Genomic DNA, 17,271 nt, shown 5'->3' on the forward strand with positions numbered 1-17,271 from the left:
ATATTCCTCGAAAAAAGTTTAAAATACACGTCCACTGGCGGAGGAATCAAATAGTGAAGTTGTTGGCCGAATCCTCGGGGAAATATCTGCCGATTGGGCTCAATTACCGTATGTGGTTATGTCGACGGCGGCAGAGCAAGTGGCTCAAATTGTTTCTCCGCAGCTACGGGGCCTAATTGCATGGATTTTTCCCGAAGCATGCCGGTTCTGTGTTGTACTAGCTATCTCACCCCGCGGGGTTCAGGTCGACATGCCGATGATCTGGAAGGGCCTAGCGCAGAACCACACACAATTCGGCATAACTTCGGCAATACATCTTTTCAGGGCTGCCAACAGGCTAAATGTGTTGTGATATTAATATGCCAAGTGTAGTGGGAAGGCTTCATGGGCTTACGTTTAGTATTGACAAAGAGCTATAGCAATTATCTCGTGGTATCGGGCTGAGAAAAATAGCACCCTACGCAGGACCATGGGGAATGTGAAATAAGGAAGGCTGTGGTAACTCGTTACCTGAGACTCTTATCGACATTTAGACATTCTATTAATGTTGTATAGCCTCCAGCCACTGGGAAGCACTGACCCAGGTCTTACCAGATTCAACATCTCTACCGATGACTCTCTGACCCAAAAGCTAACAGCAGCAGCACAAGACACTGGCGTTGAATAAACTAGTTATGTATCACTACCACGCTATTAAATCATGCGTTCAGATGTCCGATTGTAGCCACTGCAGATCCAGATTTTCCGAGCCTTTAGACTTTAGGCTTTCGTTCTAGACGTACGCAATATGTTACCGGTGCCTGAGCCCTGTGGCCTTCAATTATGTTGCACTATTTCAAAATCAATGGATTGAGCTTGGCATAAGTGTTAACAGTATCTGAAGCTGATTGTATCGTGATCAGGATCCCGAACCAAATCTGACTGCGCTTGATGCATCTGTTGTGGGAACCATTTAGAAATATACGGAACGTACATAGTGTCCCGAAAGCTCGTACTGGATAAGCACCGAAAATATCACAATGGAGAATCTGGAGAGGCGCTATATGTAGGAGTGGGTGACATCTCAATTAATACAGAAACGGTATTAGGGCTTAGGGTTATCTAGGACGTTTCAGAAATCATCTGTAGCTGGGCACATTGACATGCATACCATAACGGAGTGCTCGTATGATATGAATTGCACCTGTAAACAGGTAATGCTACTATTATGTTCCTAAGCATAAAGTCTAGAGAGTGACTTTGTCGTACTCTCTTCACATTGGCCGTGGTAAATAAGCACTCGCTTGATGGTGGGATAGATCTGATACACCAAAGAGTTTCCGTTGCTTCTAATCAACTATTTCGTAATCTGTAGCATGAAACTGGATTCTAACTTTTCAGGCTGATTGACGCACTATTATATGCCGAGGTCATGGTCACTAATACGATTATACACGAAGAGCAGTTCCAATTGGAATCAACAGCTGCGTCCATCGGCATTTGTCCTCATACGAAGTAGGTTTGTAGCCGTATAGCAGCCCGTCATAATCCAATCTTTCATGACAGTCCAAAGTGGTCTGGAACTTGTGCTTTAAGAACAAGATATAATAAGGTTAATCGAATCCATGGATCAAGCCACCACTACGGGAACCATGATGTATTTGTCACACAACCTAAGTGGAGTGACTCGTTTGTTTTATATAGGAAACACGTTTCCTGATGGCACTACAATCTTTTAAAATCCATTAGAGACCCGTGATGTCAATTTACTTTCCGTACCTCTACACAGCACGCCGACAACTAAGGAAATTGATCACTAGAAAAATGGCAACCGCTACACACTACGACGCCATCATAATAGGCTCGGGCCAAGGCGGTACTCCGCTCGCAAAAGCATTGGCTGAGGCAAACAAGAAAACTGCACTCATAGAAAAAATACACATCGGCGGTTGTTGCGTTAACGAAGGCTGTACGCCGACCAAGACTATGATCGCATCAGGCCGCGTCGCGCATTTGATCCGCAGGGGGCCGGACTATGGTATCCACTTACCCGGGCAGGTAGGACTGAAGAATGAGTTCACTGTTTCGATGGACAAAGTGCGACAGCGAAAGCGCGATATAGTGAGCTCCTTCCGGAGCGGGAGTGAAAAACGCCTGGAAAGTGCTGGCGTTGATGTTCTGCGGGGTGAGGCGCGCTTTAACGATGCGAACACCCTCAAAGTGATGTTCCCCGATGGGAGCCACAGACTTATCAACGGAGAAAAGATCATTGTTAATGTTGGTTGCCGACCGGTGCCTCCAAGTCTCGATGGATTGGAAAAGATAGACAAGGCCAGAGTACTGGACTCCACGTCTATTCAAGAGCTAGATGAGCTGCCGGGGCATTTAGTTGTCATCGGAGGTGGGTATGTGGGAGTTGAGTTCGGCCAACTGTTCGCGAGACTCGGGTCGAAGGTGACGATGGTTCAGCGGGGAGCACAGCTGTTGCCTCGCGAAGACAAAGAGATAGCAGCTGAGCTGTTGGATATCATGCGGGGCGAGCATATGACGATTCATCTGGGGGCCAGACCCACATCGATTTCATCTACATCTATGGAAACATTCAGGTTATCAGTGGAGACTCAAGGCGGCACTGAGATTGTGAGCAACGTCACTCATCTTCTCTTTGCTGCTGGTAGAGTTCCTAACACAGATCATCTGAACGCACATGCTGCGGGGATTGAAGTCGATGCAAAAGGGTACATCAAGTGCAACGAGTTCCTAGAGACTTCTGTCCCTTCTATTTATACCCTAGGCGATGTTAAGGGCCCTCCTGCCTTTACACATATATCCTATGATGACTTTCGGGTTTTGAAGGCTTCTCTACTCTCTGACTCTTTGGCGCATTCAGGACCCTCTGTGACAGACAGGCTCGTGCCTTATGTGGTATATACAGACCCACAGCTAGGCCACGTTGGACTGCACGAAAGAGAGGCGCGCGAGCGATATCCACACATGAGAATATCAACAGCGGCCATGCCAATGAGCTACGTTGCCAGGGCATTGGAGACCGATGAATCGAACGGGATGATGAAAGCAGTCGTCAATGCCGATGATGGGCAAATTCTTGGCTTTACATGTCTCGGCACGGAAGGGGGAGAGCTTATGAGTGTCGTAGAGATGGCTATGGTTGCAAAGCTTCCATATTGGAAACTGCAAGATGCTGTTTTTGCGCATCCGGCTTTTGCTGAAAGCCTGAATAATCTCTGGGGTTTTTTGAAATGACGAAAAGTTTGGTTCGCCCATGTGCTTCTAGTCACTCGCTCATATCACTGGTAGAGTTGGTCTTTGACCGAATGGAGGCACGCTGACGATGCTGGTTGGTATGTTGTTATAGTTGAACTTTTCTGATTCATAGTGGTTCCTGAGGTTACCCTGGGTTTCTACAGTTAGTAATATCAATTTCGAGTATATGCATCTTTTCATATTGCATGACGATAAGAATGACAAAAGGATGTACCCGTCCAATGCTAAGGCAGAGGGTACTAGAAGATATGCAAATCAACCATATGTTGAATAGCTTCAGTGATTGCTGAAAGGGGTAATTTCAACCGTTTCCAGATACCCGTTTTTGAGCGGGGTGTAACTCACTTATCAAGGCATCTCGGGCAGCTGTGGGCAGAGCCAAGACACTACACTGCTAGTGTGCACTTTCTCCAGTACTGCCCGTCGGAAGCTGTTGAAATTTGTGAGATTAGCGAGCCTTGGAAGAACCACTAGAATTGTATGCCAAGTAACAACACGAGCGATCTCCGCTCATGTGATGAACTTTTCGAGTCACTATGTTTACCCTGGGACGACATCCTCTCTTCCCCCGTAGAAGGCTCTTGGAATGAAACAGCAAGTAAACCGGCATGATTTGCAAGATGAACTACATCTGGTTGATCTCGACACTTCTCCCCTTACAGACCCTTGGTTTCGAAGATTCCACCTTTGACCCCGAATACAACTTCCGCCTCAGGAACATAACAGGGTTGCCCTACTTCCTCTACTCTTGGATTGGATCGTAAGCTATAATCCCATCTGGAATCGAGATATCCTTACTGATTTATCACAGGTACTACAATGGCACTACAACGTTCAACTTTCAATATCTCCTAGATGATAATGGCGATGAGGTGTGCCGTGCCTTTCGAAATAAAACTACAACATTCGCCTCTGAATCTATACTGGCTGTGACAAAGACAAACCCCGATGACGAGGGCAAGAACCCAGTACAAGTTGCTCTAAAGTCGGCATTAACAGACTTCGACTTTGTCCACGGTTCTGATATGGGAAACGAAGAAAGAAATTTAAGATGGCAATTCCTTTCAATCGAGTACGTCCAATCCCCAACCATTCTACGAGATACACACAAGTAACACCCGCTAGACACGTAATTCCAGGCTACACAAGTGGATCGCATAAGCCCTACTTCAATCTTTCGCTCGAAAATGAGCTCGGTCCACCGTACCATATCACAGGTGCCTCTAATGACACCGGGCGAGGAGTTAGGGCAGTAGAGATGAATATGAGCTCCTGTGATGACTCCGCCGATACGTGGTGGGGCCTTAACTTCTTGGACCAGGGTGATCATAACCCGAAGGATATTCCTATCACCGAGCCCATTGCCGGTTTAATGTTCGATAACCAATCGGCCAGTTTCTCTTTTAGTGGCTGGTTCTTAGTCAATAACGAAAAAGGTGATGCTATGTATGGAGAAGGGTCGATTGAATTTCTGGGAAAGATAGACCCTCTTCACTCGGATATTTTAAACAAGGAAAACAAGCCTTCATGGGTTCCGACGCTCGGATTTGGGAATAACTCAATGAACATGGGATTTGAGGAAGGCCAGGGCTCGATGGCAGTCCGTAACGGTGTTCACAACTGGCTGATCATCTGGCCGATTCTTGGTCTTATCTTTGGCTTTGCCATCTAGGTGTTCCAATCTTAGGGGGAATTGATCCAGGAGACGGCACCTCACAGGCAATCAAATGAAAGCCGTTCATGTCTCCCCCGGGCTAGTGTTCTCAAGCTATACTTATAGAAAACGAATACAGTCTAGGTGAAGCATTGGTGTCAGTTAGTTGATACTAAGCAGCATGAAACGGCATGAACAAAGCCCCCAGAACGCCAATCAACGTGCAGCTTCAATCTAGGATAGCTATCCCAATTTCAGACGTCCAGGGGTACTTGGCCTGCAATCCGAATTTTTCGCAAACCAGCCACATGAGCCGGATCTCACACTTGAATTTGGCTTCGTCGTGAGTGGGCATTTGAAGCGCCCTCATTATCTCTAATGATGAAAGGTAGTCTGACAAAACGGTGAGAGGGGAGTCATGATAGTTTTGAATTTCTGGATTGCCCCTTGCCAGTAGAACATCGTACGACTGAGCCCACCACAGTGGTGTATGCTTAAAAGTGTCTGTAATGTTCAGGTCCGCCCCTGATTCGAAAAGTAACCTGGCAATGCTAGGGTTGCGGCAATGGCTGATTTGTGCTTTGTCCTTTCTCAAAGGGTGCCATGGGCCAAAGGCCCATGATAGAGGTGTTCGACCGTTGATATCTCCTAAATTGACATCGGCCCTGCTAGTTTGTAGTAAAATTTTAACGATCTCTGGATCCCCTTTCATGATGGCAATGACGAGTGGTGTTTCTTCAAATCTGCTACAGCAGTTGATATCGGTGTCCTTATGGGATGAGAGTAACTGGACAGCTGTTCGATTACCTGCTGCGACTGCCCACATTAGCGGCGTTCTCTGATTCCTGTCCTCGGAATTCACATCGACTTTGAATCTCAGCAGCGTCTCTAAAGATCGTCTTTGAAGGAGGTGTTTTGCTTCTGGGTCACTGACGGCCTCCTTTTCTTCGGGGAAACAACAGGCTGCTACCCATGATAGAGGGCTTCTTCCGTCCGCATCCTTCTCGTCCCCCTGAGTTGGATCTGACGCGAGTAGAATGTCCATCATTCTGACCTTACAAAACTCCGCTGCATGCGAAAGAGGGCTGCGTCCTTTGACACCCCGATGGTTCATCTGAAATCCTAAGTCGATCAAGCGTCTCAGTAGCCCTTCATCATTCATATGTACTGCCCAATGGCAAGCATTACACTGTCTCGCATCCAGACACGAACGATCCAAACTGCCGTGGCGAAGTAGCATGTTTATTTTTTCTTCTCTTTCGTGCTTGCTCTGAATGGCTAATTTCAGTGGCGGATTGCCATGCGTCGGTTTATTGATATCAACCTTGATGCCGTCTTTTTCGTAATTCAACAGATGGTAGACCAGAAAGGCTGGGCGCTTTTCGAGTGCCCAATTCAACGGGGTCTCTCCATAAACTGATTCTTGGTTGAAGTCAAACAGTCCTGTGCACCACAGCAAGGTTAAAACAGCGACATTCGCACCGTCCACAGCGTATTTGAGCAACAACGTCGGTATGTCAATGCCCTGAGGTAATTTATTGCTCTTCAGTACTTTATAGCCCTGGGGTATTGCTTCCAAGAATCGTTTCATACTTTGAACCACTATGGTGTCTTCCAGAACATTGCAATAGCTGCCAGAGCCAGAATAATCCGGTGTGCATCCCAGCAAAGTTCGTATGGTATACAGGTCACTATTGTATACTGCAGTACTCATCGGACAGCCACGCTTGCCAGACTCTTGCCAGGCATGCGATCCATTCAGGACCTCTTGACGGACAAGATGCCTCAAACACTTATCACAGAGGAAGTGCAAAAACGTTGCGTCGTCGTTGTACCAGTCTTTTGTGTTAGCCAAGGCTGAATTATAGTAGAATAGGAAGTTGGAAAAGCCTCCGTCAAACACAGCGGAGAATCCCCTGAGAAATTCGCTTTGTTTAACATCGTGGCGTTGGGCTTCATTGCTGTGATAGAAAAGATTGAGCACTGCGTAACCAAAGAAAGGAATGTTATTCTTTATCACGTTATTAACAGACACGGAGTATGTTTTTTGCCGCATGAGATGCATAAAATGTTTAAAATCTCGGTTCCCTAGCCTGAAGTAACGGACGTAGTCGAAGCACAGGACTCCTAGGTGTTGATGAGAGAATCCTATGACGTTTTTTCCAAGGCTAGGTTCCAACTTAAACCAACCAAGCATGAATTCTCGAACTGACTCGTGAATAAACTGAACTGTGCTTTTGGTTGGGCTACTAGCAGTCACTTCAGCAAGTCCCTTCGAGACATCGAGGATGTACATTTTGAAGATCCCATCCGTATGTGAAGTATCCCTCTTGACTAGGGCAATCTTTCTGAAGAATAGTGCAAAGTACAGTTCCTCTTGCGTCAAAGGTCGCGAGGAGAACAAAATGAGCTGGAAGAAGAGGATAAGCTCTTCGCTTGGTCGATTGTCTCGTCCAAGTAGCTCAGTATAAAGGTTGTCTAATCCCTGCGGGATCTTTTCCAGTCTTGTTTGCACATCGTGCACGTTGCCCTTGTCGAAATCGTCATTTAAACTGTCAACCACAAGCTTGACCCATAGGAACACACCAGCTGACTTCGCACAGATTTGCTTTCTGATTCTTGAATTCGTAAATCTGAGTGTCTGTCCCACATATCTCTCAATGTCAAGCTGGTGTTCTTTCAAGCGGTCCAGCTCCAAGAGTTTCCCTGGTCTGGGATCCACGTACTTATAATACCGTCTCGATAAGCAGAATCTCAAACTGAGTTGCTTTCCGCTGACATTACCTTTTATCTGCCGAAGAAAGCCAATCATCTTCAGGGTGTCTTCCTTGTTGATCTCACATTCATCAATAGCGTCGATCAGGAAAAGTACAAGGTGATTGACAAGGCCATTGCTTAGGACGTCCATCATGCGCAAAAGTAGATGTTTCAGGTCTTCGGTATCCCAGCGGTTAGCTGTAGGATCACTTCTACTCATTTTTCCAACAGCACGCAGAAACTCTTCTTTACATCGGTCTGGGGTCCCATCGGCCTTGAGAAACTGGTACAACAGCGAACGATACATCCCAGCCTGCGACTTTTGTAGAGTCATTCCAGAGGCGTGGAAGAAGAAAGACAGGGTGATAGTGTATCTTCTGGACCTTTCTGCCTCGGTCAATATGAACTTCATCAAAGTGGACTTCCCAGTACCAGGGCCACCCTTGATCCACAGAAAGCCTTCGTGTCGATCTAATTGCGTATCGTCCATCCAGGATTGATAAACTTCCTTTTGAAATATCCATTCACAAGTCTTTTCAACCGCTGTGTGTATGTCCTCCCGACGATACGTGGCCCGGTCGAAATCCAGACAATCAATAACTTGTCGATTTATGTCTAGAGCGGATACTTGCTTGCGACACATTTCTTAGCATCAGTTCTTGGATAGCAATCCTTGTGGTTCTATTCACCTACCTTCAGCATTTCGTGACGACGCAGACAAGGTGGATATCGGGCATTCATCAACAAGTGCTCTCATGCAAGCTGCGGATGCTACGGCTGCGACGCGTTGCATCCTATCATCCTTATTGGCATCGGCATAATCGGATACACCCTTCACGACTATTACAGGGATATTTGCCCATACTCCCGCTGCCTCCATTTCGAACCCGATGACATCTTCGTCTTTTGCTAGTTTGTCGCGAACCCTCGCAGATTTCAGGACCCTGTCGGCTGATACCATCAGACCAAAATGCACATATGGCGGACGTTGCTCGGGATCTTCAGGAGAGTTACCCATAACTACATCGCAAGGTACCTGTCCAGAGTGTCCACTGTAGTTCGTCATGCTCTGCTGTTGTCCCGAATTTGCGGTCATGACGAATTGGTAAATGGTACGAAAGTGAGCATGTAAGGGATCCACCAAGTATTCAAGGTTCGCACGGACCTTGGATAGGAATGTCCTGATCTCCGTAGTGGGTCTTCCCAGAGTATCGTGGTAAGTGTCCTTTCGGAAAAAGCCTGTGTCTGTTTCTCTCCCCAGATCATACTGAATGACCCCGTTTGCGATAATCACGTCACCCAACGATATCCTCTCATTTTGGCAATTCGCATTAGAGTCTGTCCTGAATGGAACGGCTCCGCAGATACCAACCAAGAAGCCCATCTCAATGTTAGAATAGCTGCGGGTGACATTGCTGGCCACACTGCATGCAGATGCCTTCCCAGCTTCGGGCATGTGTGCCAGGACCACATAGTACAGTCCCATCCGCCCAATCGTGTAAGAATTTGGATCACCACGCGCCTTCCCCAAACGTGGGTGCTCCCTTACGTTGTAAATTTCATTGAAGGCTGGTCTCACGGCTCGAGCCTCCAGTTCCAGAGCACAGATAATAACGATTCTGAACTGGCTACGATCGTGGGGGCAAGGTAAAGACGCCATATTGGCGGTTAAACTTTAGAATCAAGTCAATTGGAGTCAGTAGTTGGCGGGCTATGCTAAAACGATGACCTAAGCTATCTAAGAGATCAGTCAGTGCTTATAAGTTGTCCTTCGTTTTGATTCTGACTATTGAATGGCACCGAGCTTATCCTTATTTGACCCTTGCCAATCTCTTAGCCTGCGAGCCTGTTCTAGACCATGCGTCGGTGGCACCTGCGTTGTTATTCAGCCTTACATGTAGTACAGTTGTGGTCATAAGCGCCAGGTATGCCTGAAATCCCAAAATTGCGCCTTAAACCTTCATGACTTTTGTGATCAGCCCTTGGTCAGTCATGTAACAGCCTACCCTCTACAAGAATAAATAAAGGAAGGGAAGAGCGAAATCACTCTTTCATTGTTGCTGCCACCTAGCCCTACAACGTGTAGCCAAGGCTGACACCCTTGAATATAACCTTGGGTACAATTCCGACCTTGAGTAACGGAACTCAAACAAAGATACATAATGCTTACCTGTCCCTGTGTCCTGTGCAGGATGTCTTGGATACAATATTATTATCCGCTAATGAGATAAGCGGTCTTGCCTCCACCTAGTGTTGGGCGACAACATACAACCCTCTCAAGTGGCACGAGCGGGAGGCTGTGCATGCATGTTCTGTATGGATTGGATGTCTCTTCCAGGAAGTCTGCTACACCAACTCCCTCGCCGTAGTGTTTGCGTGGTGTTGCACAAAACATCTCCACTCGATTGCAACACCACGTTATACTTTGATAGCCAATCTCCAGTCACGTAGTATACTAGAGACCTTTCACCTTGCATCCCCCCCTATCTGATACAGTTACACTCGCATCTCCAGGGTCAACTTCCGCGAACGCCACTTTTGTGGTAGAGCATTGTGGAAGCCTTCCATATTTCCCTAGTTGGGCAGTGCTACTCGATGCGTACAGCTCTGAAGTGTTTCGAGTCTCCTTCGGCGGTCATCCGACTGTTCATATAGAAGTATGCTTACACAGCGTCTCTTTCCCGTTCGACATGGGACATACCTTTCCTAGGTTACATTACAACAACTCCTGTTATGTAGCATAGGATATCAAATCATGATGCAAACAATGAAATTGTATCAGCCACAGTGGTCTATACCTAACACCCTTAAAACAGCGCAGCCAGGCAGAAACTGCACGCGAACTATTATAGACATGCGTATTATATCAGGTTCATGTAGTTTACCCAATAATCTCTACCCCTAGAACTCATCCCCTCCACTTGGTCTCACGTATACATGGCGTAACACCTTCCTCGTCCACGGCTAACCATTTTGCTTCTTAACTTAGACACATATAGCGCATCAGTTAGGGCATAGCGGGGTTTCGCTATTAACAGCCATTATTGACAGATAGAAGCACAGTGCTCGTTTATTTTCCTTGTCTGTCAATTGTCAGGAGTTTCCGCGCACTGCGAGTCAAGTTATACCTATATTATAGGAGGATAGAGTATGCGAAGTACTGTCACTGGGACAGATGTATGGAGTGACCCTAAAAAGAGAAAAAGAAAATGCGGGGAAATGGAAGTAAGCAACTTAGCCTTGGTGGGAATGTAGAAGGAGCATCAACCTTAGTTTTATGATTGATCTAGCCCTTCCCAGTACGCACTTGGCCCTAACTCCTTCCATTTAACCGTGGCCCATTAAGACAGCTTGGAGCTAGCTCTTGGCCCCCACTAGTAGACTGCTATTATTGCTTATTATTAGTCAGTCCAGTGGCTTTCTTTCTCCGTCCCCAATATCCTATGTTATTATTCTCCTTCCCTCCCTTGCTTCTTCTTCTCATTGTGGCATTTCTTATCTTATCTTCCTTTTATTTTTATTTTTTGGCTGTCGTTGCTTGTCGTGTTGTGAGGCTTTGCATGTTCAAATGTCATGCAAGTGTTAAGAGCTCGTGGTTTGGCCGAGAATAGAGAAAATAAAACAGAAAAAAGACAGAACCGGGAAAGAAAAGGAGTAACAAATTAGACCACAAGGAATAAGCAAACGAACAAAGAAAGAACAAAGAACAACCCCAGGCTAGCAGGGTAGGTGTCAAGAGGCTTAGTGACAACAGTGACATGGCCACTCCACAGACCAATTCCCTATTCGTCCCGTGCCAGCCCTAAACAAGCCACAAAAGCACATCCATGTTCCTCCGCCGCCGACGTTGCCTGGTCGCAAGTTGAGAACCGCTATTTTATATTCATAGGGAACGCCTCACCAGATACCCTGCGATGCACAGGAGATATTCTTAAGACTGATATTCCCCCTCACCATGTATTTTAATGGACCATGACTGCCCCGCCCCTCCATTGACAACGTAGTGGACTCGCTCCCCCACTCTCCACTGATCACCACGACGCCATTCGCATCTACATGATGAACTCCGCAGTCATGTTCCTATCCACCTTTATTCTCACACTATTCCTTTTCGCTGCATCGGCTCTCGTTCCCCCACGAATCCTCCGACAACTCCTCGTCTTCGTGTTTGTCCTCTCTCTTCCGTTTCTGTTCGGCTCGCTCATTACCTTGGCGGTTAATCACTACACCCGCTCTCGTACAAGAAGGGCAACGACAACCAGTTGGCATATCTCTTTCTGAGCCCCGCTGGAAAGACCACCTACCGACATATTCGGAGCCAACCGGCATGAACGCCGTCAGAACTGTACTATGGCATTCGTGTCAGTCCAGGCGACGATCGACAGTCCCCACCCACTTCGGGCTAGCCTCTTGGCTTCTTTTGGTGCCCGAGGTGGGCATTCATTGGCCCCGCGTACCCTTGGGTTAGAAATCTATCTCGAACATCAAATTGACCTGGTGTTTTCCTTTGTGGGATTCATTGCCGGTCTATGGGTAAAACAGGGAAGTCATGGAATTACGTTCTTGAGCATACGATCGTCTACTTGTTTCAAGGCTGGTTGGGCTCTGCACAGGTCACAGCGACCCACGGAAGTGTATGAGAAAGGGACATTCAATCCCGGATTATGAACTGTATACTGGGCTCCAATATAATTATACTATGTCTCCACGGTAATTTGCTCACATTCTCATCGCCCGTACTGTTCCTTAGCAACCGAGTTCATAAACGTCGTCCCCGCTAGGCGAAAGGTGTCAGGTCGTACACCCCCGTTGGTGGGATGCAAATAGAAGTTCTGGCCGTAACCACCCGTAGCGTTATACACGGGCCAGTGGTCTATTCCGGAGACTATAGTCACGGTTAGATGATTTCCTTAATATGGGCAGGATGCAGCGGGGCCATACCTCCATGGTGATTAGGGTCAAGGTCGGTTATGAAGCTGATCCACATGCGAGTCGTGAGTCTGGCCAGGTCTAGGACATCCTGGGTCGCGTTCGTGAGCGGGCTTTGGCTGGCGGCATATCCAAGCCCGATTCTGTTGTAGAAGACGTAGCCGATTTCGGTGAAATGGCTGGTGCCTCTGTGTGATTCTACGGTGAGCACGCAGGTGTCAGCTTGTTACTTTGGAATAATTGAGGTACCGACGTCTTACTGGATGACGTCGGTGACTCGAACAGGTACGAATACGCCGGAGCGCTGTACTTGGACCATGCATCTGTCCTCAGGCGTCGCCATGACAGGAACATTTGATCCGTCAGCAAAGCCACTGAACGCTTATATTGCTTTCCCACGGCTCCATCGGGCGGAACGTGGTAATTAGCCGGCAGTCCGAGCGAGTCGATGTCAGGGTACAGTGCCATCAGTATCTCGGTTGTATTTGCATCCAGTCCCGACGACTGAATGAGACTTGCAATGTCCTCGTCCGTGCTGGCTCCAGTGCCAGCAAACATTGTGGCTTCATCGGCGTTCGTGCCGAGCAGGATAGGCGTCCTGATGAACTTTCCGGCATCGAGCAGCACCGATGGTAGGTCTGGGATGATGTCCCCGTCCACAATGGGGTAGAAACTACCCGAGACCTGGGTGATCGACGCATTGAGTCTATCGAAGGGGACCATACGCAAGCAGGCAAGTTTGTCTGAGCTACTATCACAGCCGACAGCGCTGACGATGGTGTCGTAGATCTGCTGCGGTTCTGTCAGGTTCTTCATGTGACTCCCATCGGCGCCGGACTCAGCGATGATGCCCCGGAAGAGACCGTCATCACGACCCCCGTAGGCAGTGGCATGGTAGCCGACGTTGCCGCCGCCAGCGCTCTCGCCCCAAATGGTGACCTTAGCTGGGTCCCCACCAAAGGCTTCAATGTTCTCGTTGACCCACTGAAGAGCAATTCGCTGATCCTTGAGGCCAAGGTTGGCCACGCCTGCGTCGAGGATGTCTTGGCTGGCCATGAAGCCCCAGAAAGACAGTCGGTCTAGATGCGGGGTTAGCATCTATTATCCGGTTCATGGAGATGAAATACTGACAATCTGCTGAGACGGCAATGAACGGTTTTCCCATCTTGGCCGATTCCTCGACGATAAAGCTCAAATTATAAACCCCGTTGGCACTGTAATCCATCGACCACCCTCCTCCGTGAGTGAAGAAGCCAACAGGCAGCAGCTCGTCATCCTGACTCTGCCCTGACTTAGCAGGTCTAACAATGTTCAATGTCAGGCAGTCTTCACTGAGTGTGTGAGGCCAGGCCGCACTGTTCTGGAGTGTGGGTTATTCAGGGTACTGAGTTTTAAAGCAAAGGCTAGTCGTACCCCATAACCAACGCAGGAATCAGCATATTCGGTGGCGTTTCTCGTGCCAAAGGTGCTGTTCAAGCTCCGTGGGTTCTGGAAACGGAGCTCCCCAACGGGTGGTTGAGCGAAGGGGATGCCGAGAAAGAGATCTTGATCGTATGAAGCAACATATTTCCCCTCGTAGGTACCGTTCTTGACCGTGGCGGTTGGGGAAAGGCCAGCGACCATGCCTGGCAAAGCGGCGAGGAGGATCTTTATAAGCAGCACCATGGGAGCCTGTCAAAGACTGAAAATTCTCATCTTTCTGGAATCATCGCTGGAATGAAGAGACAAGGCCATGATAAATAAACCCTGCGTTCCAAGCACCACCGGACTGTACCATCCCCAGAGAAGTAGCCACCGTCTTTTCCGAGCCTTGATGATCGGCAGGTTCGATATATCCTTCTCCGCACTTGCTTGCGCAAATGGCATATCTGACGGTAAGGGTTGCCTCCCCACATTCGGTGATAATTGGTATTTCCGGGGTAATCCAGACTAGGCCACTAGTCATTTCTGAAATGGCAGTTGTAAGCGCTCGGCAATGCCGTCTTGGCTCTTCAGAGGATTTGATTTACACAATGAACTTGGGAAGACCGAATGAGATATCTTAATTGCGAATATTCAACCCCCTAGCTCCTACTATTGGTAGCTTGGCGGACTCTCTAGCACATGCACGCGTGTTCTCACCACCACGGGAGCTAGTATATTGACTAAAACGTACGATGACACTCTGCTAGGATGGTGGTCTCTACAACAAGGAGATAAACTTGGTAAAACTGTGTTGGGAAATCTACGTCTCAATAAACTACAGCTGCAGTAGTTTTCTTGTCTTATCTTTCTCGACTGTACTGGAATCAGAGAGACATTTATCAAAAGAGCTTGCTACGACTAGCACTGAATACCATAACATCAGACACACCAAATAACCTCCCACTTCTTGTACTTCTCAAACCTCAGTGATATCCAAGACGTCACTACCTCAAGCTCAGAACCGTCCTATCTACAACTGGGATTCAAAGCGGACTCTTCCAGGCGCCGTCTGTTTGATTGAAGCCGAATGTGAGCATATTCGGAAATCCCCTAGTGACCTCCTTGGTAATTGTGGATCATCAAGAAACTCTTACTGCCGGTGCCAGGTATTCCGGCCCGAAACCCCAGGGTCCCACTTTGGGGTATTGCCGATGGCATTAAGGAGAATAGCTATACCCCATTATCAAACCGGAGAGGATATTGTCTTTATCAATTGGCCCAGGCGGGCTACGTGTGGCAGCTTGTCTTCGTGCGAGAGACTTTGAGGTATTGTAGTACCCCGGACCTACAAATAGATATTCGCATGCCTATAAGAGAGCTCGTTGAAGGCAACGCCCTCGGACCCACAGGGGTAAAGCATTTTGAAAGGGGGATAGTAGGGAGCGACGGTGGCGCCAGTCAATCACTATAAAATTGCATGCTCACTATCAATCCCATTGAGACTGTACAGATGGATAAGGTAGACAACCGTCTATACGGGGATTAACGATATTGATAGACGTCTATATTTTCCTGAATTGTCAACAATATTATCTGTAAACCATACTTCGTAGAAGCCGCATCATCACCGTCTTGGAAAAGGTAGACTCCATCAAGTTGTAATAATGCCACTGTGGTCAAGTTCTCTAAGTGGTAATCTTTTATCTCTTTAAGCATTATTATTCAACGTGTGATATGAAGCCATATGAGCTATGTTTCGCACAAAAATACAACCGAGACCGAGTTATCGAGGAGAGGGCCTGTGTCCTACAAAGTCGTTCAGCTACTTGAATCCTCCCGTCCAGAAAAAAGAGGGGGAAACGAAAACCCAGTTGAGATACACAGATTCCGTAAGTGCTTTGTATAGTGTAGGGATTTTGACAAGATGATGGATAGCTGTTTAAACAGACAAGATAAAAACCAAAGAAAAAGCAAGAATGTGAAATTGCGGAATCAGCATCTATTCCAGACCTCTTTATATTACAACCATTCACATAGTAGGTGATATTTATGGCCAGCTTCTCCTACCACGTGGACTCTACGAAAAGGCTAGTTTACTCGGACAGCTTAACTGACATAGTAAAACTGCTCTCCTCAGTAAGCCAGTAGAATGCCCACCACGGTAGGGACCAGTGCACGCCCCATCATTTACAGCTCCCATGCCACAGAACCGGGATCCTTTTCCAGGGGCACGTGTCTTGCATTGCTTAACTATCGAGACATCATAGAAGATTACCTCATAAGTCCATATTCTCATCATGTAGTGGGTCTGAAGCCGGAGGAGGAATCTTCAGATATTCCGTTTTCGTGGACAGCAGCTGAAGAAGCAGCACACAAAGCTTGTTCACCAGAGAGTTTAAATCTCTGACGTACAATGTCCATTATTGGCAGAGGGTAAAGAAACCGATCTTAGACCCGTACGATGATCTGCGTTCCGTGCCGGGAACAGTGATGACCGCTGAAATTGATCGATATGGCCATTTCCGATATGGAATCAGATCGCAGATCATCTCGCACCACGGAGTATTATTCCCCATGCAGATAACAATACGGTTTCTCTGCTTAATGCTTTTATACAAACTTAGGGGCAGAAAGCTATATAAAGTGAGCCACCTACGTAGGATGTGAATAAATCAGTACTCGTCTTTAATCGTCTACTGTGCTCTAATTTCAAGCTACCACCATTATCCAAAACCTCAGAACTACCGAGAAACAACTATCTCTGTTCAAAATGCGTCTCACTCACTCCTTGATCCTTCTCTCTACGTTCGCCCTCCTTCCCGCCGCATGGCCGACGATGCATCAAAGACGGTCCATCTTGGCCAGAGGCGACGAACCCCCTACGCTGAATGGCCTTGTGAAAGAATACGACAAACTTTCCCCGGCTGAGATCAATATGCTTCTTCCCCGCCTGTGTCACAAAGAGCATGAGAAACTTCACGGTTGTGTGGCATCCCAAGACGCTTGTGCTGGACATTTGCATGACCTTGCGAAGCATGCCCAAGAGCTCGGTCTATTGAAATCCTTCGATAATTCCCACTAGACCGGGTGGTCCATTCAACAACAGAAACGGCGTTGATACCCCAGATTGAGAATCGCTGTTCCCGTTGTATGGGCTTTTATACAGAAGGTACAAGTGTTATTTCTATATGTGTGTGCAATCGAGAAGGATGTGTGACGGTTTTCTTTTTTTTTTTTTTTTTTTTTTTTTTTTTTTTTTTTTT

General features: G+C 47.3%; 5 protein-coding genes across 5 annotated transcripts; 3 read left to right on the forward strand and 2 right to left on the reverse strand.

Annotated features, from left to right (window-relative positions):
• Positions 1 to 1,748: 1,748 nt before the first annotated feature.
• On the forward strand, positions 1,749 to 3,331 carry BDV37DRAFT_294690 (mercuric reductase). Its single transcript, XM_032089690.1, has one exon. It carries the CDS (start codon positions 1,804 to 1,806, stop codon positions 3,241 to 3,243), a length of 1,440 nt encoding a protein of 479 aa, XP_031940587.1. The 5' UTR covers positions 1,749 to 1,803; the 3' UTR covers positions 3,244 to 3,331.
• Positions 3,332 to 3,884: 553 nt separating this feature from the next.
• Positions 3,885 to 4,936, forward strand: BDV37DRAFT_283876 (uncharacterized protein; the record flags this gene model as incomplete). Its single annotated transcript, XM_032087384.1, has 3 exons — positions 3,885 to 4,024; positions 4,076 to 4,336; positions 4,390 to 4,936. The coding sequence occupies 3 exons, from the start codon at positions 3,885 to 3,887 to the stop codon at positions 4,934 to 4,936; spliced, it is 948 nt and encodes a 315-aa protein (XP_031940588.1).
• Positions 4,937 to 5,147: 211 nt separating this feature from the next.
• On the reverse strand, positions 5,148 to 9,335 carry BDV37DRAFT_283877 (uncharacterized protein; the record flags this gene model as incomplete). The annotated part of the gene is made up of 2 exons (XM_032087385.1): positions 5,148 to 8,302; positions 8,369 to 9,335. The coding sequence occupies 2 exons, from the start codon at positions 9,333 to 9,335 to the stop codon at positions 5,148 to 5,150; spliced, it is 4,122 nt and encodes a 1,373-aa protein (XP_031940589.1).
• Positions 9,336 to 12,402: 3,067 nt separating this feature from the next.
• BDV37DRAFT_272211 (Alpha/Beta hydrolase protein) lies at positions 12,403 to 14,269 on the reverse strand (the record flags this gene model as incomplete). Its single annotated transcript, XM_032084837.1, has 5 exons — positions 12,403 to 12,560; positions 12,617 to 12,802; positions 12,865 to 13,683; positions 13,736 to 13,964; positions 14,018 to 14,269. The coding sequence occupies 5 exons, from the start codon at positions 14,267 to 14,269 to the stop codon at positions 12,403 to 12,405; spliced, it is 1,644 nt and encodes a 547-aa protein (XP_031940590.1).
• Positions 14,270 to 16,778: 2,509 nt separating this feature from the next.
• BDV37DRAFT_283879 (uncharacterized protein) lies at positions 16,779 to 17,090 on the forward strand (the record flags this gene model as incomplete). The annotated part of the gene is made up of 1 exon (XM_032087386.1): positions 16,779 to 17,090. The coding sequence occupies one exon, from the start codon at positions 16,779 to 16,781 to the stop codon at positions 17,088 to 17,090; it is 312 nt and encodes a 103-aa protein (XP_031940591.1).
• Between the last annotated feature and the right edge of the window lie 181 nt (positions 17,091 to 17,271).

This window comes from Aspergillus pseudonomiae (genome assembly GCF_009193645.1).
Source record: "Aspergillus pseudonomiae strain CBS 119388 unplaced genomic scaffold BDV37scaffold_41, whole genome shotgun sequence".
Taxonomy (NCBI): domain Eukaryota; kingdom Fungi; phylum Ascomycota; class Eurotiomycetes; order Eurotiales; family Aspergillaceae; genus Aspergillus; species Aspergillus pseudonomiae.

Bases quoted from the DNA above. Each gene is read 5' to 3' on its own strand.
- BDV37DRAFT_294690 (XM_032089690.1), top strand. From the start codon at position 1,804: ATGGCAACCGCTACACACTACGACGCCATCATAATAGGCTCGGGCCAA.